The following is a 24,655-nucleotide window of genomic DNA, read 5'->3' as shown; positions in this document are numbered from 1 at the left end:
GTAGATGATCTTCCAGACAGTCGAAAGATTGATTTCAAATTGTTTGGAGATCTTTTTAAATCCCTTCCCAGACTCGTAGGCATCTATAACCTTTTTTCTGAAGGCCTCAGAGAGCTCTTTTGATCTGGGCATGGTGACGCCACACACTTCAACAACAAAGAGCAAACCAAACGAAATGTCTGAGGTTTAAATAAGACAGGTTCCTCCAAGATCCTCTCTGACGATGTTCTAATCATTTGCACCTGAGCTGGTGCACCTGATTATAATTTTAGGTATTTGAAGTAGTAATAAATGTAGGGGTGTACTTATTTTTTCCACATGCGAAATTTGCATTTATGTTCATTTAAGTTATACAATGGACTACAAAATGTAAATGATTCATGATATTTGTTATATTATATCACCTTAATCTATCAATATTGTTGAAATGAAGATCAAATACCTGTATGTTGAAATATGTTGAAAAAGTCAAAACTTTACATGGGGTGTACTTACTTTTTCACGTGACTGTATATATATATATAAATTTTTTTACTCCAAAACGGCACTGGGAGAGCGTGTACCTCCGCCAGGCTCACCAGTTTATGTTTTGTATCACATTGATAGGCCAAATCTGAATTCGGACCTGAACCAAAATCTAATCGGCTTGTGCTTCTCACCAAACCAAATCTCTCAATGGTGAAGAATCACTTTAGAAAATTAAAAAACTCTTGGATCCGGATTTGGATCTTCACCAAAATCGAACCAATTCGTCTTTGTCACGTGCCCAACCTCTCCACAAAATTTCGTCCGAATCCGTCGACAACTTTTTGAGATATCCTGCTCACAGACCGACAACTAGACAAACAACCAAACAGACAGGGGTAAAAGCATAACCTCTGCCCCCCTTCAGTGGCGGAGGTAATACAACAACAACACAACATGCATTTTAAGGCCATTTTCCCTGCTAGAGCAGGGGTTACCCTTGCGGTCCCAATGACAATCTTCTCCATTTTTCCCTATTTTCTGCATCTCTCCTTGTTAACCCCCTTGCCCGCATTTCTTCTTCCACCATCTTTAGCCAAGTCTTTCTCGGTCTTCCCCGTCCTCTACTTCCTTCTGCATTCATTTCCATCACTCTTTTCAACCAGTCACTTTCATCCTTCCTCAACACATGACCAAACCATCTCAACCTGTTCCTCTTCACAGCATCAATCACAGGCTCTATTCCCATCATCTTTCGCAATTCATCATTTGTCTTCCTCTCTCTCAACGATACTCCACACATCCACCGAACCATTCGCATTTCAACCCTTTCCAGCCTTCGTTGCTGCTCCACGTTCATTACCCATGTCTCACTCCCATAAATCATAACACTTCTCACACATGCAGCATACACCTTTCCCTTCTGCTTCAACGACACTCCCCTCCTCATCAGCACGCCACTCAGTTCCCAAAACTTCTTCCATGCACATCTCACTCTTGCAACCGTTGCCGAGTCTGATCCACCTTCTCCATTCAGCATGTCTCCGAGGTAGCGAAATGTTTTCACACCTTCCAGCTTCACGCCGTCTCCAAGATCCAACTCAACATTTCCTCCATCTGCAGCTCCCTCTGTGCACACCTTACATTTGAATGTAGCTGCCACACTGGTTAACGACCCTCTCCGACCACTACATTTTTGATGAACCCACTCAGCGCACATTGTACATTGAATGGAGTTCACTCCGACACCCTTCCTGCACACAGCACATGGCCACTTCCCAGTTCTTTCCACCTCACCACATGCTGTACCACTTGCCATCACCTTCGTCTTTCCTATAATCACCTTCAGACCTTTTGTCTCAATACATTCCTTCCACTTGTTCATCTTTTCCTTCAGTCCATCCATTCTTTCCGCAATCAACACCAGATCATCTGCATCCAACAACTCCCACGATAAACCCTCCTTTACGTTCTGAGCCAGCACCTCCATCACAGCTACAAATAGTAGTGGACTTAGTACCGACCCCTGATGCACTCCCACCTTCACCTCAAACTCAACACTGTTCTCGTCCTTCGTCCTTACAGCTGTGCACGCTCTTTTGTACATTGCCATCACTACTCTGATCAACCATTCCTCCACTCCTAACTTCCTCAATGCCCATGTCAATACTTCACGTGGAACCCTATCGAATGCTTTCTCCAGATCAATGAACCCAATAAACAACTTCTTCCTCTTCTCCATGTACTTCTCCTGCAACTGCCTCACAATAAAGAGCGCGTCTGTCGTTCCTCTTCCTGGCATAAATCCAAACTGCATTTCGTCCATCTTCACCTTCTTCCTTATCCACCTCTCCAACACCCTTTCCAATACCTTCATTCCATGCTCCAATAACTTTATCACTCTGTACGAGCCACACTCCAGAGGGTCACCTTTCCCCTTGTATAGAGGGACGAGGGTACTCAGTTCCCAAACCACTGGAATGCGGCCGTCTTTCACCACCAGATTACAGATCTCTGTCATTCTCTTCACACCCCAACTTCCTGCTGCCTTCAACATATCTCCCACAACTCCCGTCGGCCATCCCGCTTTTCTACTCTTCATTGCTTTTATCGCTTCCTCAACTTCCTTCTCAGTTATCTTCTCTGCCGGTCCTAAAACTGGGTTACTCTCTATGTTGCCATCCCATTCATTCTCTGTATTCAACAGCATTTCCATATATCTTTTCCATCTTCCTTTAATTCCATCTGGGTCCACAACGATTTGCCCCACTTCATCCTTCAAGCAACTCACCCCCATCACATCACACCTCTCTTTCGCTATGTGCTTTGCAATCCTGAATACCGCTCTCTGACCCTCTTCCGAATCCAAGCTTTCTCCGAACATTTTCCTACATGCCTCCTGCGCCTTTGCTACCTCTTGCTTTGCAGCCTTTTTGGCTGCCTTATAACTTTCATGCTCTGCTTTTTCTGCTCCTGTACCCTTCGCCTTCTGCCACTCCTTGAACTTCTTCCTCTTCTCGTCAATCCTCATTCCAACTTCCTCATCCCACCACCATGTTTCCGAGTGCCTCGGTGGTCCTTTTGTCCATCCACATACCTCACCAACGGCTCCCAACAGACTATCTTTCATTGACATCCAACCACGTTCAAGCTCAACCACATCATCCTCTACCCTACTCAGCCTCTCTTTTAATGCCTCCCTTACTGTCACCTCTTTCAACCTCCACACCTTCATTCTCGGTTGGTACTTCACCCGCCGAGCTCTCCTCGCACCTTTCACCCTTATGTCGCAGACAACCAAGTGGTGCTGTGAAACAACCTCCTCCCCCGGGATCACCTTTGTGTCCCGGAGGTGCCCCCTATCTCGCCTACGCACCATCAGGTAGTCAACGGTTGTCGTCGACCCACCTGACGTGTATGTAACAAGCTTATTATCCTCTTTCTGGAACTGAGTATTACAAATCAACAAATCAGCTCCATCAGCAAACTCCAAAATCCTTTCACCTTCTCCATTTCTCACACCATATCCGTAACCCCCATGAACTCCCTCAAAACCGTCCATACTCCTTCCCACATGTCCATTTAGGTCTCCTCCTACCACAACAACTTCCTCATCTTTCACGTTTTCCATCAGCTTCTCTATCGCACACCAGAACTTGTCCTTCTCTTCATCGCTCCGACCAACCTGCGGAGCATATCCCGAGATGACGTTCACCAAGAGCTTTCCAATCATCATTTTCACCATCATCAACCTATCACTCACTCTAGTCACACTCACCACACTGTCTAAAACTCCTCAGAAAGCAGGACACCAACACCATTCACGCCCTCCCGGCACCCTTGCCACACAAACTTGTATTTCTGTCCCTGCCTACCCTTCACCATTCTCACACCACTTCCCTTCCATCTCGTCTCTTGCACACAACATATGTCCACTCTTCTTCCACCACTTCTCCTGATCTCCCTGTCATTGTCCCTACATTCCATGTCCCAAACCTCAGAAACCGATCTCCACTTCGGGCTGTACCCTGCCCATATGTAGTTGTAATTGTCATGGTTTTCTTTTTGAGGCAATGATTTTATGGCCGGATGCCCTTCCCGACGCCAGCCCTCTTAGTCGCCTCTTACGACACGCAGGGATACGGTGTACCTATTCTAACCCGGGTATGCACCGGGAGGTAATAAGGAAACATAAAGACAGTCAACATGGTGATTTTGATAGAATTTTACTCTTTTTTTCTTTTTCCTCGCATGAACAGATCTCTTTCAAATAACAAGCTGCAGTCTTTACCAAGGGACATTTTTGATGACCTGGATTCCCTCACACAAGTGTAAGTTTTACAATCAAGTTAATGACTCGAGAGCATTCTACCTTTTTGGGCTCAATCAAAACACCATTGGGCCTATTATCTACACTTGGTTGTAACAGCCACAGTGATATTAAGGAACTACTTTATTATGCTCGTTGCACACATGTATACATGTGCCAGATACGGTTTGCCCACTTCCTGTGTACTAATGGTAAGATAAGGCTAAATATACTGTGTCCTTCTGCCTGCAGAACTGGTTGCCTCCACTCAGTTTGATGTGTTTCAAAAAGACCTGCTTGACAAATCGACGGGTTTTACCATAGATAAGCTCTTTGCCCAGGGCCGCAAATATGAAGCCGTGGTTGTTAGTAAAAAAATGTCGACAAAAACTCTTTGCAACACAGCGCCACAGTTGATGCTATCCAGAAAACCTGCAAAACATGCACAAATTGTGGTGTGCTGCTGGTGTACACATACAATGACATGCGTAAGACATGTGGTATGAAATATTTCTGGAAATCAAAGTGCAAACAACGCAGAAGTAAATCGCCTAAAAAGCAGCATGACCTGTCTCAGAAAAGTGAAGCCGTGTGGAAGAAGCAACAGATCAAAGAGCTGTGGAAGTTCCTGCTACATAGACATAATGAGAGATGATCAACTGCAATGGGACTACCCAACAAAGGGATACGATGCTGAACAACCTTCGACAACCTTCGAAATGGCTTATTCTGCTCCATTACCATCTCCGATCTGTGGATGGTCCCCATACACCCATATAAGGCAGACGAAGCTTTTATCATGCCAGATGTCATCTGTCCTGACCTAGGCCAGAAACACCTCAAGAAGAAGCTTGACATTGGTGCCAGTGCAAATATCCTTCCTCTTAAATCTTTCAAACACATGTATGGCAATCGATGGAAGACTCTTACCCAACCAGCCAGAGCAAGGCTCACAGCCTGCAACAGGTCTAAGATCAGGTGCCTCGGGTCTATAACATGATGTGCAGATACAAGGATTCATAGTGGTCCAAAGGGAGAATCGACGTTGTGGACATACCTAGCCCAGTGATAGCCAGCTTACTCGCATACGGGAAGCTGAAGGTGGTTACCATCCATTCCATCAGTTCATCATCGAATTCCAGAGATCAAAAGCCAAACCCACCACTTCCACTGTCCTCACAACGACAAGATCAACCCTATCACCTCGATGCACCTCATTAGAGATCACACCTCACACCTAGCTCACCAATTAACTTTGTAGATTACCTCAAATGATGGTTCCCAAAGCAGTTTGTCACACTCGGAAATGCTCATCTCAACATCAAAGGAGACGCCAAACCAAGCATTGATGCTCCACACAAATGTAGCATACATTTAATACCAGAGTTGAAAGCAGGGCTTGACAGGATGGAACAAAATGGTGTCACATGACACATCACGCACCATACAAATTCGTTAGTTCCTTCACCAAGAGTATCAAGAAACATGGTTATTTGAGGCTGTCTTAACTTCCATTGCTTTGGAACAGCTCAACCCAGCATTCAGTAAGGCTAGACTATTCTCCAAGTTGGACGCAAAAGTGGGTTACTGGTCAGCTCATGTAGATGAAGAATCACAGGAGCTGAAAACCTTTTGCACACCATTTGGTCGATATTGTATATAGCTAATTCCCTTCGGGCTATATGCGAGTCAGGTCATCTTCCAGCAAGGTATGGACAACATCATAGAGCAAGTTCCTGGATGTGTGGGGTTTGCTGACGACATTGCTGTCTATGGTCAGACTGGGAGACAACATGATGCTAACCAACATACACCTTCAAGAAACAGCTGAGCAGAAGGACTAGTCTTCAACAGCAAGATGTGCCAAAGAAAAGTGAACCAAATAGAATGGAGGATATCTATGCAATACCGACTGTCATCGATTAGGAGGACCACATACTCTGGCTCCTTGGTCTCATGAACTATGTCTCAGCCTACATACCCAATTTTGTTAATAAAGCTGCACTTCTGCAAAAACCGCTGTGCAAGAATGTCCCCTACCTGTGGCAGGAATACCACCTGGCAGCATTTACTGCTATCAAACACTCAATCTCCACTGAATCATGTCTGTAATGCGATAATCCAGAAATATGGACCACCCAAGAGGTTGATGCATCTCAGAAAGGGCTTGGAGTATGCAATCTGCAAAATGCCAAACAAGATTAATTTGCATCATAGAGCGAATCCACTGCCCAAGCCAACTATTCGAACATTGAGAGGGAAGCCCTAGCACTTGTGTTTAGGGTTACACGGTTCCATACTTACCTGTTTGGCAGCGACTTCCACGTCCATATTGATCACAAGCCATTAGTGATGATCTACAACAAACCGTTGACCAGTGCCCTGCCACATATTCAAATTTCTAATCAAGATTCAAGGCTACAACATCTCCATCAAGTACAATCCAGGGGCCTCCATGATACTCGCCGATGCACTGAGCAGGTTGCCTAACCAAAATAAGCAAGGTGACATATCCCTTGACTTACAGGTCGACAACATTACCTCAATGATGGCCCAGATACCCAGGACATAGACGTAGTCCATTTTCGGTATAGCAAGTAAGATGCACTACAGCAGGAGCCAGCACATGACCCTGTTCAGAAAGCACTGCGCCAAGTAATCTATGCTGGATGGCCAGAATCCATAAGGGAACTTCCATGAGACGTGTGACCCTATTGGCCAAACGGAGATGAACTCGGAGTTTCTTGTGGTGTCCTCTTCAAGGGAAGACAAGTAAGTCCACAAACCTGACATACAGCCAACTTCACCTTGGACACCTCTGAGTGGAGAAGAACAGAGATCTAGCTCATAACTCTATATACTGGCCAAAAATGGACAACGGCATAGCAAAGTTTGTTGGAATATGCCAAGCTTGCCAAGAAAAGCAGACTCGACAGTTGAAAGAACTACTGCAGCCTCATGAAATAACCATCACCCCTTGGACCAAGCTGGGAACTGACCTGTTTCAATTTAATAGTGAAGATTTCTTCATCATTGAGGACTACCGTTCCAAATATCCGGTCAATCACATGTTAACCACCACCTCAAGCCATCAGTTGCACAAGTCAAAGCATCAACATTCGATCTTCTAGTCGCACCTGTAGAGATAGTATCTGACCATGGTCCCCAATTCGCTGGGAAAGCATACATCGACTTGTGTGCCAACTCATCCATCAAGCACACAACTTCCTCACCCCGATATCCTCGCTCCATTGGATTAGCGGAATGAATGGTCTGGATGTTCACATGAATGTTGAAGAAATGCTGCCAGTCAGGTCAAGATGCCAACACAGCTATGCTCAACAATTTGCGAGTTGCACCCACAGACACAAACCTACCTGCACTAGCGAAAATTATGTTCAGTAGACCAGTCTGCACCACCCTACCGACCAACAACTCATATGACAAAATGCAGTGACCTTCAGAAACTTTCAGACAACTCAAGGAAAGGGAGACAACATGAAGCATGCCTATGATGAACATGCTGGTCCATCTTTGTATGTCACACAGAAAGTCAGAATTATTGATCACTCAAACAAAATCTGTTTCCAGGTGAAGTCACCAAGGTATAACAAGAGCCAAGGTCATATGAAGTCCTGAAGACCATATTATGACTCAATAGATCACACTTGCGTGAACCCCCATAGCACTTTCGATTTGCACATAAGTCAACTTCAGGAAGCAGTGACCAGACCACGTGAAAGTGCAAGCCCGAACTGTCTCAAAGGCAAAATTCATCATCGTCATCAAAATGAAGCTTATGACAAACTTGTGCCAACTCAGAAGAGTGTGGACCTCAAGCAATACAGTCGATTGGGTCGAATCAGCCGTAACCGGCAAGAAGCTCCAAGTAATTAATCTTGGTTGTTTCTTCCCCAAAGTAATAAGCAATGTCATAGTCATAATAACTGAAAACAGCGATGATTGGTTTGATTTGCTCAAGAAAAATGTTAACTCGTGCAACATTGTGTTTGTTTCCAGTGTTGGTCACCAATTTATTTCTCTGGAATTTTTGAACTCTTGATGTTGATGATATATTTGCAGGATAAATTCTGTGAAAACTTTAATTGTTTCTCTGTTGCAAAAGTTGGAAGTTAAATTCTAACTCGATGTCTCACTAGATAACCACTCCAGTTCTTCAACTACACTCCAGTAATTGTGGATCAAACTGTGGATTTGGCATTTTGAACATCTATCTATAATTCCAGTAATCTCTGTACGTCTGTACGTCTGTACGTTTGTCTGTGACCGCTGTTTCTCGACAACTACCGGTCCGATATACTTGAAACTTGCCAGGTATATTGCTGGGGACCCGAGGATGTGCCTTTTCAAGGTTTGAAATTAATCGGACAAGTACTTACCGAGCTATGGCGATTTAGCCGTTCGCCGTTCGCTTTGCCGTTGCGAATGGACCAAACCATTCATGTAAATAGAGGGGGGGGGGGGTTCTGTGGTCGTTCGCTTTGGCTTTGCGAATGGACCAAACCATTCATGTAAATAGAGGGGGGGGGTTCTGTGGTCGTTCGCTTTGGCTTTGCGAATGGACCAAACCATTCATGTAAATAGAGGGGGGGGGGTTCTGTGGTCGTTGCGAATGGACCAAACCATTCACATCGAATCATCGAATCACATCGAATGGACCAAACCGTTCGCTTTGGACCAAACCATTGCATGTAAATAGAGGGGGGGGGTTCTGTGGTCGTTGCGAATGGACCAAACCATTTCATGTAAATAGAGGGGGGGGGGGATATAATTTTAGATATATATATAGTACGGGCATTGGCAAGGAACGGGCACCCACGTACGGGCAATGCCCTAGTTACTTCAATACTATTGACTCTAATGACCTTTACGAACACTCTTCCTGACCTGACCTTTTATGAGAATGATCTTCGATAACTCAACAGGTGGAATATAACCCACCGTTAGAGGCCATTTTTCCCCGCAGAGCAGGGGTTGGCCTTTTTTGGGCACCGTGGTCCCCTTTTTGAAGCAATGTTTTATGGCCGGATGCCCTTCCTGCCGCCAACCCTGTTAGTCGCCTCTTGCAACACACAGGGAATTACCAGTGAACTGGTACTGAATTTGCCGACCTCGGAAGGATGACAGGCTGAGTCAACCCCCCTGGCGTTAATTCAGCGATTGACCGGGATTCGAACCCAGGATCCTAGGATCCCAAGCCGGCACCCTAACCGCTAAGCCAACACCAGGCTCCTCAACAGGTGGAATATGAATGAATGAATGAAAACCTATGGATGTTCATATTCAAAAGGGGGAAGATGTGGTGATATTAATGATCTGCATTATTACGACTGTTACGCGCACGTACACACGTGCCGGATATAGTTGGCCCGCTTCCTGTATACCAATGGTGAGATGAGGTAAACCACTCAGAGACTCTATTCTGCCATTGTCTATTTGTAGTTTATTCGCCTCAACACTTATCACCTCAACACATATAATAAAGAACTGGAGGGAAGTGAAACAAATAGATTTAACTTTTTGCAATAGGTTCCGGTGTCATAGCCATGACAAACCAGGAAAGTCTGTCTGAGAAACAAGTCTAATTCCTGAATGTGTTGAAGAAAAGTTAGACAAACGACATGTATGGATATGATGGAGGTGGGTGGGTTGGGAAGGAAAGTTGCCTCAAAGATGTAGTCCATCTTACATGTAATATATATATATATATCTCTCTCTCAAATAGAAAACATCTATTTCTCAACCCACAAAAAACGACTTAAATACAAAAAGTAAAATCAAAAATACATTAATGGTGCTGCCCCAATGCAGAGATCTACGGGGTAATGCCTTCAGCTGCAACTGCAAGAACAAGTGGCTTGTGACGTGGCTGCAAGTAATCAATGCTTCCGTACCTGAGGTCCACTGTGCGGCTCCACAAAAGTTTTCTGGCCGTCCTATCCGCAGCCTTCGATCAGAAGAGTTTGATTGCCTAGCAACAGGTGTGTTCACTTTACTGCTCTTTTGACTACTTCCTTGACACCCATAATAATGGGGGGAGATGCCCTATGCATTTTCTATACTTTGCACACAAATATTTGTGGAAAATATATTTTTATGAGCTTAAACGTATCGATAACCAATATAAAAAGGCTATTTGCATAATGATTTTGAAGTCCCAGGTTAGCATACTAACTTATGCAAGCACTTTGTTACCTCCGCCACAGAAGGTCGATGGAGGTTATGCTTTCACCCCTGTCTGTTTGTCTGTCTGTTTGTGAACAGGATATCTCAAAAAATTGTCCACAGATTCCAGCAAAATTTGGTGAAGGTTGGGGATTAGATTTGATTAGATTAGATTAGCAAGGACGAAATGATTAGATTTTGACGAAGATTCAGATCCGATAACGATATGTAAACATGGGGCCAAAAACGATATACATATCGTTTCTGGCCCCATGTTTACATATCGCTATTGGATCTGTAGCATGATATTTCAAAACGATGTGGGCCTATTATGACAAAACTAGGTGGATGAGTTGGTAAGGTGACAAAAACAAGCCAATTAGATTTTGGTTCATATCCGGATGCGCATTTGGCCTCTCAGTGGGATACAAAACTCAAACATGGCTGAGGTATGCTCTCTAGCGAGTGCCATTCTAGTTATGATTTGCTTCTGTGCCTTAGCCAACAAGGCTCTGCACATCAAATGACAAGAAAACCACAAATGTAAATGAAAAGGAGGATGTTGCCAGAGAGTAGTTGATCTTTTCTACCCCCGCTAATTTCACCCCAGATCCACTTTTTTGAAATACCAACTTCTTTCCTGGAAGTCCTTGCAGTGTCCGTGTGTTTTATACCTATCCCACCCCTCAGTATTAGACCCTTCCTCCCTTCCCACGCCTCCTCCCCCCAAGCCCTCTCCCTCTCACAGATCTCCCGATGTCCTTGCTCTCAATTGTTGTGTTTGTGCTTTCCCTTCTCTCCCCATATTGTCTACCGCTCCCCTTATTATATATTTTGTGTGTGTTTGATTTTTTTGTGTGATAAATCTTAGCTCTTTCACGAGCCTCGATCTTATATGCAAAAAAAAAAGAGTAAGATTTGGACAGTAGTGATGATGAAGATTTTTTCACCATACACAATATTCTCTTGTCTCCTCCCATTTTATCACAATCTTCAATGTTTTTTTAAAAACTCCTCCAGGGAGTATTCATCTTCATGATAGGCTACTCCTACATCTCTCTCTGTTTCATGTTATTGAATTTCGGATACCTGGATAACCTCGGGATGTTCCTTTGCCTAGTCGACTTGTCCTGGTGGATGTCATGTTCAATCCACAGTTGAATGAGAGGATCCAGAAGGTCCAGGAAATGTTTGTTGTAGCAAAAAGTCATCAATAACCTCATTACCCTTCTCCTTTTTATCATTGGATGTATATCTAATTGTTGTCAAAATCAGAACAGCAAACAATAAGTGAAAACTTGTCGTGGTAACAGGAATCTACAATTGTGAGCTTCTTGTAAATGCACACACAAACATAGTTAATTTGCTAATTTATTAGACCCAAGAAAACTTTGGTTTCTGTGACATTGTGAAAATGAGGCAGTTTCATTTTATTTGTAGTTTTTGACCCCTTGTTTGTACGTTTTGACTAATTGATGTTGCTGCAGGTTGGCCAAGAGGTACACACACTCACCTATAAGCTCTCTAGCCTGGGTTGGAATCTCGGACCAGCTATAAAATGTCATCTACCCAGCTATAAACGATCATCCTAGTGGTTCACAGGCAGGGTGTATCATCAATGTGTGTGCCATCCCTCAGTTGGACATTAGAGTGGGTGTCCTGTCTGCCGGAATGTGTTGGTGGACGTTCAAGATCCCACGGTGTACTTCGCGAATAGTGAGCGAGATATGACCGGCACCCTGAACAAATCCGAAAATCCTGCCGAGACTTCCTGAGTCGGAGTGGTGACCCGACCAGTGTTGTAGCCTATCATAACTGCTTCGGCTGCACCAACGCTCTGCATAGGCCATTGGTACATGATGATGATGATGATGATTTTGATGATGTTACCACCCACAGAATTTGTGGAGTTCCAGACGCTGCATATGCACTCCTTTTCGGTGGAGGCTTACGTCCACCGCGGAGATGTCAATGTGGTTCTGGCTCAGCCACTTGTGGGAAAATGCACATTCCTGGAATGGGACCATGTTGAGGGACTCTTCCGTGTCTTTGACAACATCACAGGTATGGTGTGCACTGTGAACATTTCTTTACAGATATTTTGTTCATTCTTCATCGGTGAAGCTTTGATTTGGCTGTTTTTATATGTATAACGTGCAAAGTACGTTATTGGTGAATTTCAAAGGCATATTGTTACTGTGTAACAGAGTAGCAACGTATTTTCACTTGGTAGTAAAGGACGTATAATACTAACAGCTTTCGTTCCTTTTCATAAATTTAAATATAACTGAGTGGGTTGTTGGTCCAGTTTATGGAGTGCAACATCAGCAATACGATGAGTTACGAGATGATTGATTTATGAAATATCATGGCATATCAACAGAGAGACGTTGATATTCCATGATAGTTGTTGATAATCGTATCAGTAACTTTCCGGAAAATGCTGAACATGGCTCGCTAAATCATGTAAAGCAAGGAATGTAGGTGAAGTCTGCATTTCCCTGAAGGTAAGAGTGAGTGCTCTCAATATTCAGTGAAGATTAACTTTTCAAAGAGGTCAACGGCAATAAAAAATAGAATTAGCCCATGGGATTGCTTTGCTGGAATTCAGCCATGATGACTCTCGCTCATAGATTTACATTTTGGAGAACCTGCTCGTCAACATAATAGGAAGCAAACGCCAAAAGTTACAAAAATTGATAACAGAGACTGGTGATTACACTGAAATTTACACTTAATAAAGACCCTTTACACTGAAATTTTTATCATTGTAAGTTTCACTCGTTTTAATAATATAAATTAAGTCAAAATGACTTACAATTTGTATTAATAATTTTATTTTAAAAATCTATTTTTAAAATGTTTATTAAAAAATCAAAAAAAAATTTATACATTTTTTTCAAGAACTTAAAAATTAAGTAAGGTGCAAATTTGTGGTGTTATTATATTGTAACCCTGAACGGGTACAAAATGCAAGCTGTGAAATGAACAGATAGGAGTTCATTGATTTGTATTTGCAATGAAGGCATAAATATGGGGAAAAAATTAATGGCAATGATAAAAGTTGCCAACCAATGTTATGCCAACCAATGTTATGCCAACCAATGTTATGCCAACCAATGTTATGTTATGCAACCAATGTTATGCAGGGAACAACAACGGTGAGGGCTTTCACCCGGGGAGGAGAGCATGCAAGAGACGATTAATTAACTTTGCTAAAGTGACAACACCATTTTGTTTTTTTTTACATCATTCTTGTTAAGTGCAGGCCATTATAAATTTACAACTTGATTAGATGGTAATGGGGTCATTTGCAGTTTGCTCCTTTTGCTCTTAAGTCCTGCTTCCACTGCCCTTTGATATTTGCAAGTGCCTTGTTATTAATGGTAAATTTTCTGCAAAATGTAAACGCACACATTTGATTAAATTATCATTACCTACGCCACCGAAGGTGGACGGAGGTGATGTTTTCAATCATGTCGGATTGTTTGTCTGTCTGTCTGTGAACAGGATATCTCAAAAAGCTATGGACGGATTCGAACGAAATTTGGTGGACTGCACCGTGTTATCACGACAAGGGCGTATGACAAAGACAAATTGATTAGATTTTGGTGAAGATCCGGATGCAGATACTATAATTGTTTTTATTTTTTAAGGGATTCTTCCCCCATTGAGAAATGTGGACAAAACGATATATAGCATGATATTTCAAAACATTGTTGACAGATTATGACAAAACTTGGTGGATGAGCTGGTTCGGTGACAAGAGCAAGCCGATTGGATTTTGGTTAAGGTCCGATGCCAATCCTGTCTATCAGTAGAATACAAAATGTAAACTGTTCAGCCTGGCGGAGGTATGCACTCTACCAAGTGTTTTTCGAGTTTGCAAATCCTATTGTTAAAAAAGAACCACCAAAATTGAAAATAACATTGAGGAACTAGATGAGCAAAAATACTGGGATATTAATAGAGTGGGTGCATGCACGTGACTGCTAATAATTGGAGTGAATGACCAGATCTATGTCATATGCTGCTAGAAAAGTGTTGACCTACAAAATGGAGGCTCATGCCTCATGGAAGAGTGAGATGACAAAGTGTATAAGGGGAATACACATGGCAGTGGAACTACAATGAATACAATAAAGAACTTGCATGAATACAACATGCAAGGGGGTGTTCCAACAACAAAAAAGGATGGGGAAGAGGACATAGTGGGTGAACAAACTATATATAGATGCAAACTCTCAATCACAGAAGTGGAAGGGAAAACTGGGGAAGAAGCAGAAATGGACCAATTTTTTTTTAAATAACAAGTACAGATACATTCAAAGTACACCGCTCGCATGCCAAATAAATATCCTCCAGCGCGGCATTGCCGGGTTGCCTGGCAATACCGCCGTGCAGCTCATAGAGACTGTATTGGGAGGGAGAGGTGTACAACAATTGATTGATTAATTGCATAATTAAAATCAATAAAATATTATCATAAAATATTTTCTTAATCAATTGGCTAAAAGCATGCCTAAACCACCAGTGCTTCATCCGAAGCTGTAACATTTTGAAAATTAATTAAATAAGCCATTAATTGAAAAAAAATAAAAATTAATTGACTAATCAATAAATTATAATTGATTGATTAATTGATTAATCAATAAATCCAAAATATCCTTTATAGCCACATCACTTGGTCTCTGCCATGTCCGAATATCAGCTTCCTATCTCAAAAGGTGCCTGAGATATTGCCCAGATGAGAAAGAAAATAAAAAAGTAATTAATAATGAAAATAAAGAAATAATAATGGTAAGATAATTAAATTATGAATCAATTGTCTGATACAATACCTAAACCACCACCGTTTCATCCGAATCTGTAACTGTAAAAAAATTAATGAATTAAGTCATCAATCGGATAAATTAAATAATTAATCGATTAATTTGATTAATCAATAAATAAAAAATACCCTTTACAGTCAAATCACTTGGTCATTGTCCTGTGCAAATATCAGCTTCCTAACTCAAAAGGTGCCTGAGATATTGCCCAGGTGAGAAAGAAAAGAAATAAATAATAATCAAAAAATAATTAAATAATTAATCAATTGGCTAGTGGAATACCTAAACCACCACCGTCTCATCCGAATCTGTAACTTAAAAAAAAAAAGAATTCATTGAGGCATTACTCGAATAATTAAATAATTAATTGATTAATCAATAAATAATGAATCAATTAATTGATTAATCAATAAATCAAAAACATCCTTTATGGCCACATCACTTGGTCATTGCTGTGTCCAAATATCAGCTTCCGAGCTCAAAAGGTGCCTGAGATATTGCCCAAATGAGAAAGAAAATAAAAAAGTAATTGATAATGAAAATAAAGAAATAATAATGGTAAGATAATTAAATTATGAATCAATTGTCTGATACAATACCTAAACCACCACCGTTTCATCTGAATCTGTAAAAAAATTAATGAATTAAGTCATTAATCGGATAAATTAAATAATTAATCGATTAATTGATTAATCAATAAATAAAAAATACCCTTTACAGTCAAATCACTTGGTCATTGTCGTGTGCAAATATCAGCTTCCTAACTCAAAAGGTGCCTGAGATATTGCCCAGGTGAGAAAGATAAGAAATAAATAATAATCAAAAAATAATTAAATAATTAATCAATTGGCTAGTGGAATACCTAAACCACCACCGTTTCATCCGAATCTGTAACTTAAAAAAAAAATGTATTCATTGAGGCATTACTCGAATTACTCGAACATTACTCGAATAATTTATTGATTAATTGATTAATCAATAAATAATGAATCAATTAATTGATTAATCAATAAATCAAAAACATCCTTTATGGCCACATCACTTGGTCACTGCTGTGTCCAAATATCAGCTTCCGAGCTCAAAAGGTGCCTGAGATATTGCCCAAATGAGAAAGAAAATAAATAAATGATTAATAATGAAAATAAATAAATAATAATCGTAAAATAATTAAATAATTAATCAGTTGGCTCATAGAATACCTAAACCACCACCGTTTCATCTGAATCAGTAACTTTAAAAAAAAAATTCAAAATTCTAGCTCAAAATTCTAGCTTCCTAGCTCAAAAGGTGCCTGAGATAATGCCCACAAGAGAAAGGAAATAAATTAGTACTTAATTAATCGATAATAATTAAGTAACTAATCAATTAATCGATTAATCAAAAAACAAAAAATGCCGTTTTTGCCAAAGCACTTGCTCACTATTGTGCCGAAATTTCAGCTCAAAACAAACAAGAAAACAAACAAACAAACAAACAAGAAACATGTCGTGCATAGCACTATACTTGTGAAATGCCTAAAATAAGTTGTTGGCCTATGATGACCTCAAAAATAATTTGTGGTTGAATTCAGTGACCTGGTATGCAAATACTCTTAAATTGTCAAGTCAATCGGATGAAAATTGAGGATTTTATTAATCCGGCCTATGTTGACCTTTTGGCCTTTTAGTCAGGGCCCTTAGGGATATTTTGGGGCCGTTTGGTTCAAATTCTTCCAAAAGCACCAAATTTGGCCCAGATGTTGCCCATGCCATACTCTTTCGATTTTTGACGGGCGCCAAGACGGGCGCCCCCCCCCCCCCCGGGGGCCCCATATTGGCGAAATACTAAATGGCCGCCACCCGGATTAGAGGAAAATCAGTTAAATAACCAAAAGGGTTGGAATCATGGATGATACCACTTTTCAGGGGTTTTCGAGGTCGAGCAATCCAATTATGATGGTATTTTGATGATTCGAGGTCAAGGTGAACCCTCAAGGTCATCTTAAAGGTCATTTTTGAGTCAAACATGTCGGTTTTTGAGTTTTTTGTCAAGATTTACGCGAGTTTCACCATTTTATGTTTCTGGGTTGGGTAATCGAACTCTGACCTTATTTTTGACAATTAGAGGAAATATTTACATGTCTATTTCCTAATTTTCAGGCATATGCAGTTCATCAGTCTAATTACAAAGGTACGGATTTTGATGTTTTATGAACTGTATGCCATATCCTTGTGTTTAATTTTTGTGCGATCATGATCCGGGTTCATGTATACATGATTGTATACATGTCATAAATATGACGTCATAGGTCATGTGACCTGGCGGCCATATTGGATTTTATGAAAACCTTAAAAATGGATCCCTGCCTTCATTTTTCGATCGATTCATTTTGAACTTTGACCGCTTATAGTACGCCATGTGATTGGATGCATATCCTAATTATGACGTCATAGGTCAGGTGACATGGCGGGATGGACCGGTATGGTCCCCGGATCATACCGCCCTTGGCGCCCATCAAAAATCGAAAGAGTATGGCATGGGCAACATCTGCGCGAAATTTGATGCTTTTGGAAGAATTTGAACCAAAATATCCCTAAGGGCCCTGACTATTTGTCAATGCCCACAACTCTGATAATCCATTTATCATGATACCAATAGACAACGCAACATGCACACAATGTCAAACAAATTCAATAACAGTCTCCCTTCCAATCCTGCCTGTATTCCCATACCCTCTAATTTCACAAATGCCATGGTTATTTATACAAAAGGATATTTTTTAATATTGGAAAAAAATATCAGGAACAGACATAATGTGTTAGTCATTATTGTCTTGTTCAACCGTATGCAGGCCAAGCTGTAATCAGCTGTAAGCCTGTGGTCATCGATGATCAGTTGGTTGTGATCGTGGCTCAGCTTGTGGGTGGCTCACACATCTACAAGCGGGATGAGCACTCACGACGTTTCCTCAAGATTCAGGACATCGATCGAGATAAGATCAGAAAGCCAAGTCACGTGGAGACATTTAAGATCGATGGGGAGCAGTACGCTGTCATCACTGACAGCTCCAAGGCTGGCGTTACGACACTGTACAGGCAAGGTTTCCAAAGTTCAGGGCCAAAAATACACCCGATACATCTAAACACATGTTTATAAAGTCGTGGAGCTCACTGATGTTTTTACACTTTTTTTTTACGTATTAATGAGATAATACCACAGATGTACTGAATTACCATTGCATTGAAACATATTAATGGAATAATTTTACTACTATCCACTAAAACACCCTCTGGTTGTTGTACCACAGCAGACACTTGGGGGCATTTCTCTTAGCGAGAAAAAGCCGAAGAGAGTCAAAATATGACCACAAGGACCAATTTGAGATATTTATATGGATAGGAGTAACTTCTCTCGATTATTATGCACCAAAACATTTTTCCAAGAAACAGAAAAGTTGTGAAATTCGACGAAGAATCTAAAATGTCATGCTCAAAATGTGCTCAGGAAGTCACGATTCTTCGGTCAAAAAGACACGAAGATCTCGAAATTTCGATGTTTTACTACGAGCCATACATTGTAATTCGAAGGAGATCCCTGACATACATGTTTGGTATGAAAAGCTCTACGTGTGCACATTCTTTGTGCGTGTGAACTGTATTGTGAACTTTGAACCTAATTATCTCCATTGTTCAAACGAAAATATAATTGTCATTAAAATGCCATAACTTCGTTAATTTTCATCCAATTAACATAATGTATATATCAAATGAAAGAGAAAAGCATGGGGAATCAGATGATATCAAAATCTCAATTTTGATTTTTGCCCCCAAGTGTCTGCTTTTGCCAGAGCCAGCCACATATATATACATTCACACACTAGCCGATAACCCGGTTCCCCCGGGCTGTTGTAAGGGAATTAGCTTCCAATAGTGTGGAATATTTAGGGAGTTTGACAGGAATGACCCTTGACACTATAACTGCAGGGCCCCATGGAAATTTCACATAATGTAAAATGTGACTTTGAGTCGTGAGCTCCTTTTTTTCCTTAAACCTCTCCACCCTCCTACTACGTCTCGACTTCTCTCCGTTCATGGATACTACTACTCTCCGTTCTCCCATTAATTCCAGCTCCTTGAGTTTAAGTTCCTTCTGATACTCCATGTCACGTTCCTTTAACTCCCTTTCGGCTGTCCTTTCTTCTGCTCTTTCCTCTGCTCTTCTTTCTTCTTCAGCTCTCCTTTCCTCTGCTCTTCTCTCCTCGAGTTCTTGTTCCTGTTCTGCTCTTCTTTCCTCGAGTTCCTTTTCAGCTCTCCTTTCCTCTGCTCTTCTCTCCTCGAGTTCTTTTTCAGCTCTCCTTTCCTCTGCTTTTAACCTTTCCTGGCTCTGCAGTTGCATCTCCATTTTCCGGAGCTCCACATTTTCTTTTTCCTCAGGTAACCAATCCAAGGCTACCTCTTTCCATGTTCCTTGTCCCACCAGAGATTCTACCACCAATGTCTGCATCTCTGCTTTCTTCATATTAACTCGGACCTCCAAGTTAAAATATTTGGCCAATATCAAGAGTTCCGATCTTTTTAACACTTGGAACTGTGCCTCATTAGGGGACGCCACAAACTTTTCTGCATCAAACACTATGTTGACTATCAGTTAACACCTGTTAACCTTCACACAAAAATTTTCAAATTTTTTTTTGAAAAATTTGGGAATGTTAGAAAAATTCAAAATTTGAGAATTTTGGGAATGTTAGGGAATTCTATCCCGGACGAGGATGTTAGGGAATTCTATCCCAGACGAATGTTAGGGAATTCTATCCCAGATGAATGTTAGGGAATTCTATCCCGGACGAGCCCCCAATTTCTGTTACGTGCTCCTCCCCAAACCCCAGTCACGGTGTACCTCCGAGCCCCGAGAGGAGTCACGGCAGAAAGATGTGTTATTCTGTATGTCAAAGATCAATGGTGAAACCACACCAATTGTTACCAACAAACAAGTATTGTATTAAGATCACACAAGAATAACAGTACAACAACAATAGTAATCAATAATTGTACAACCAATATATTTTCCCTATGATGGTACCATCAGGTTCGTACAATATAACTCACTGTGCTCCAAGTGAGCGAAAAGAAGAACATTCCCCAATGTCTCTATTCCGGCATCAAGCCAAAGTCGATCCGCTCCAGTGATCGTCAGAACGATGTCCAATCGAGACCAGAATCCCGTTTGGATGACAGTCACTGTCCCGCTGTCAAAGCTGCGCAAAGGTGCCCTCAAGGCAACTGGGAAATCACACCCTCGGGTATGGACGTTCTACGGCTCCAAATCGGCGAACCGCAGATTTCCCACTCAAAAGCCACGTTACACACGCACACCAGATTAACGTCTGAATGCGGTGAAAATGGTTGAAGCGAAGTGAAAAACCTTGAGCGAAGCACAAATCCCGAGCGAGGTAAAAATGGCCGACGGCCCGTTCTCGTGGCGTAACGGCACTCTGATGATTCTCTCCGGAATCAACCACAAAACCTGTCACACAGGTTTATCTGCCACAGCGATGACAACTCTGTTGCAGGAATCCCTTTCCCGGGGAACCCAAAGTTCAATCGTGACCCTCGTTCGCAATCGTTTGCTCCAGACCTCAAAGCAGCTCGGCTTTCTTGTCGAACTCACTCGCTCCGCCTTCTTTTCCTCCTCTTTTTCCTCTTCGACGTCGTCTGGTTCCGGTTTCATTTAAAACATTAACTTTTTTTACCTTTTGAAAATAGTAATCTCGATGTCCCTTAAACGACAACAATTAGGACATGGAATCAAAAATGTTTACAGTGGATGAAAACCACAACAACGGAAGTGACGAATCCATAACAATAACCTTCTTTCTGAAGGCCTCAAAGAGCTCTTTTGATCAAAATGGTTTGACGGTGACGCCGCGCACTTCAACAACAAAGAGCAAACCAAACTAAATGTCTGAGGTTTAAATAAGACAGGTTCCTCCAAGATCCTCTCTAACGATATTCTAATCATTTGCAACTGAGCTGGTGCACCTGATTCTAATTTTAGGTATTTGAAGTAGTGATAAATGTAGTAGAGGTGTACTTACTTTTTCCACATGCGAAATTTGCATTTATGTTTATTTAAATAATACAATGGACTACAAAATGTAAATGTTTCATGATATTTGTGATATTATATCACCTTTATCTATCAATATTGTTGAAATGAAGATCAAATAGCTGTGTGTTGAAATATGTTGAAAAAGTCAAAACTTTGCATGGGGTGTACTTACTTTTTCACGTGACTGTATATAGAAAAAGACTTGGCATTTAATATGGAATTTTTTTCTTCTTGACTTGGGTTTCCTTTCTGAACTCAGAATATCAATCTGGTGAGTTTCTTTTACGCTTTGCTGATTTCTTTGTTAAAAGAACCACGTCAGTGATTGTCTGTCGCAGCAAGAAGTCAATAACAGGATTATATCACAGGTGGCGTGACAAAATGTACGGACAGGTACATTTGACGATTGGCTTCACAATCGGGTATATAAGGATTGTTGCATTCTGTATTAGTGGAAAACAACTGCTGCACCTCTACAAAAGTTATTGCCGCTTCCTCTGGAGATGGTCCGTCAACTTGACAATGCTGTTTGTCATGGAGTGGAGGCTTTACGAAATTCCGGCATGAAACAGTGTGCTATTGCTCAGCAGTATGGCATCACTCAAGGTCAGGTGTCAAAGATCCCGAAACGAAATGCTCAGAGGGGTGTCCCTCCTCCAATATCGAGGCCAGGACATCCCCACAGAACCACAAGGAGGGATGATCGCCAGCTGCACCGGTTAGTCCGCAATGGCCGTACCAAGTCAGCTAATCGGCTTAGGGCTGAGTGTCAGCAACTGCCAAATGTGCCTGTATCCAGAAGGCTAGTCAACCAACGACTGGTTCAAGCAGGCTATCGTGCCAGGCGTCCCCTGAGAAAGCCATGCCTGACAAGACAACACCTCCAGCGCCGATTGCAGTGGGCCAGAGAGCACCGTCAATGGCAGCCAGGACACTGGAATCACGTGATCTTCAGTGACGAGTCTTGATTTCTGGTCTATCGTCAAGATGGCCATGTCCGAGTGCGCAGACAAGTGCATGAAGCCTACAACGAAGATTGTATAGTGCCAAGAGTCCAAGCTGGAGGTGGTGGGGTGACCGTTTGGGCTGCTTTTCATGCAGGGGGCAAAACTGACCTGGTTGTTCTGAATGGAAACCTTAACCAGTGCAAGTACAGGGCCATTCTGGAAGAAACATCGTTTCCATTTGCTCGTGTAGCCTTTCGAGGAAACTTTGTCTTCCAAGATGACAATGCATGGCCTCATCGTGCTCGCATGATCCAACACTTTCTTGCTGACCGTGGTGTAGAGCATATGGAGTGGCCTGCCATGTCCCCGGATATGAATCCGATAGAGAACTTGTGGGCAGAATTAACGCGTCAAATCGACAACTTGGACCAGCAGCCTACCTCTGTGTGTGAATTGCAGCAGGCTATTGTAACTGCATGGCAAGCGATTCCTGTCCAAACCTTGGCAAATCTCGTGAACAGCATGCCTCAACGTGTACGTGCTCTCCTGAATGCTCGTGGGGGTTACACGACCTACTGAACTGTAATTTTACTGTCCGTAATCCCAGTTGTAATTTAACTTTTGTTTTTGTTAAAAAATAATTTGGCTAATGTGCAAAATAAAGAAATACTTCTGGAAAACGTGCAGAAGTTTAACACAGTACTGTCCGTGAATTTAGTTCAATATCAGTTTACATCACTTTCAAGGATCAATTTATTTGCTTCGAAATGTCAAATGTAGTTTTTGTTTCTCTTAAAGGTCACATTAACAAAATCTAGAATAATTTCAACATAATTCCAATGAACTTTTGGTTCTAAGTGAACTTGAAAAGTAAGTTCACCCCCACAAAAAAAATATTCCACATTAAATGCCAAGTCTGTATATGCAGTGCATTCAGAAAGTATTCAGACCCTTTCACTTTTTTCAAATTTTGTTATGTAGCAGCCTAATGCAGAAATCGTTTAAATTCATTTTTTCCCTCATCAATCCACACTCAGTACCCCATAATGACAAAGAGAAAACAGGATTTTAGAAAGTTTTGCAAATTTATTAAAAAGAAAAAACTGAAATATCACATTGACATAAGTATTCATACTTATTCATGCGGAAGCCTCTCCTCAGTGAAGGACACATGAAAGCCCGCTTGGAGTTAGCAAAAAAAGCACCTAAAGGACTCTCAGACTGTGAGAAACAAGATTCTGTGGTCTGATGAAACCAAGATTGAACTGTTTGGCTCCTGTCTGGTCACTCTACCATGAAGCCCAGATCGGTGGAGTGTTGCAGTGATGGTTGTCCTTCTGGAAGTTTCTCCCATCTCCACACAGGATCTCTGGAGCTCAGCCAGAGTGGCCATCGGGTTCTTGGTCACCTCTCTTACCAAGGCCCTTCTCCCCCGATTGCTCAGTTTGGCCAGGCGGCCAGCTCTAGGAAGAGTCCTGGTTGTTCCAAACTTCTTCCATTTAAGAATTATGGAGGCCACTGTGCTCTTGGGAACCTTCAATGCCGCAGAGATTTTTTGTAGGCTTCCCCAGATCTGTGCTCGACACAATCCTGTCTCTGAGCTCTGCAGGCAGTTCCTCCGACCTCATGGCTTGGTTTTTGCTCTGATATGCATTGTCAGCTGTGAGACCTTATATAGACAGGGTTGTGCCTTTCCAAATCATGTGCAATCAATTGAATTTACCACAGGTGGACTCCAATCAAGGTGTATAAACATATCAAAGGTGATCAAGAGAAATGGGAGGCACCCGAGCTAAATTTCAAGTGTCATAGCAAAGGGTATGAATACTTATGACAATGTGATATTTCAGTTTTTTCTTTTTAATAAATTTGCAAAACTTTCTAAAATCCTGTTTTCTCTTTGTCATTATGGGGTATTGAGTTTAGATTGATGCGGGAAAAATGAATTTAAACGATTCCAGCATAAGGCTGCAACATAACAGAATGTGAAAAAAGTGAAGGGGTCTGAATACTTTCTGAATGCACTGTATATATATATATATATATATATATATATATATATATACATACATACATACATACATATACATATATATATATATATACATATACATACATACATACATACATATATATATATACATATACATACATACATACATACATACATACATACATATATATATATACATATACATACATACATACATATATATATATACATATACATACATACATACATATATATATATATATATATATATATATATATATATATATACATACATACATATATATATATATATATATATATATATATATATATATACATA

The 24,655-nt window shown here is 41.2% G+C and overlaps 1 protein-coding gene across 1 annotated transcript in view; it reads left to right on the top strand.

Moving 5' to 3' along the window:
• The window catches only part of LGI1 (leucine rich glioma inactivated 1), a 61,871-nt gene that overhangs the window by 25,873 nt on the left and 11,343 nt on the right, over nt 1-24,655 (top strand). Inside the window, exons 6-9 of the mRNA XM_068110356.2 lie at nt 4,224-4,295; nt 10,106-10,275; nt 12,359-12,523; nt 18,119-18,362. Coding sequence (XP_067966457.2) covers nt 4,224-4,295; nt 10,106-10,275; nt 12,359-12,523; nt 18,119-18,362 — 651 coding nt within the window. The remainder of the gene's footprint in view (nt 1-4,223; nt 4,296-10,105; nt 10,276-12,358; nt 12,524-18,118; nt 18,363-24,655) is intronic.

Source organism: Myxine glutinosa, chromosome 3, assembly GCF_964187855.1.
Source record: "Myxine glutinosa chromosome 3, kmMyxGlut1.1, whole genome shotgun sequence".
Taxonomy (NCBI): Eukaryota; Metazoa; Chordata; class Myxini; order Myxiniformes; family Myxinidae; genus Myxine; species Myxine glutinosa.
The sequence above is the reverse complement of the archived record's forward strand: the minus strand, read 5'-3'. Positions and strand labels throughout refer to the sequence as shown.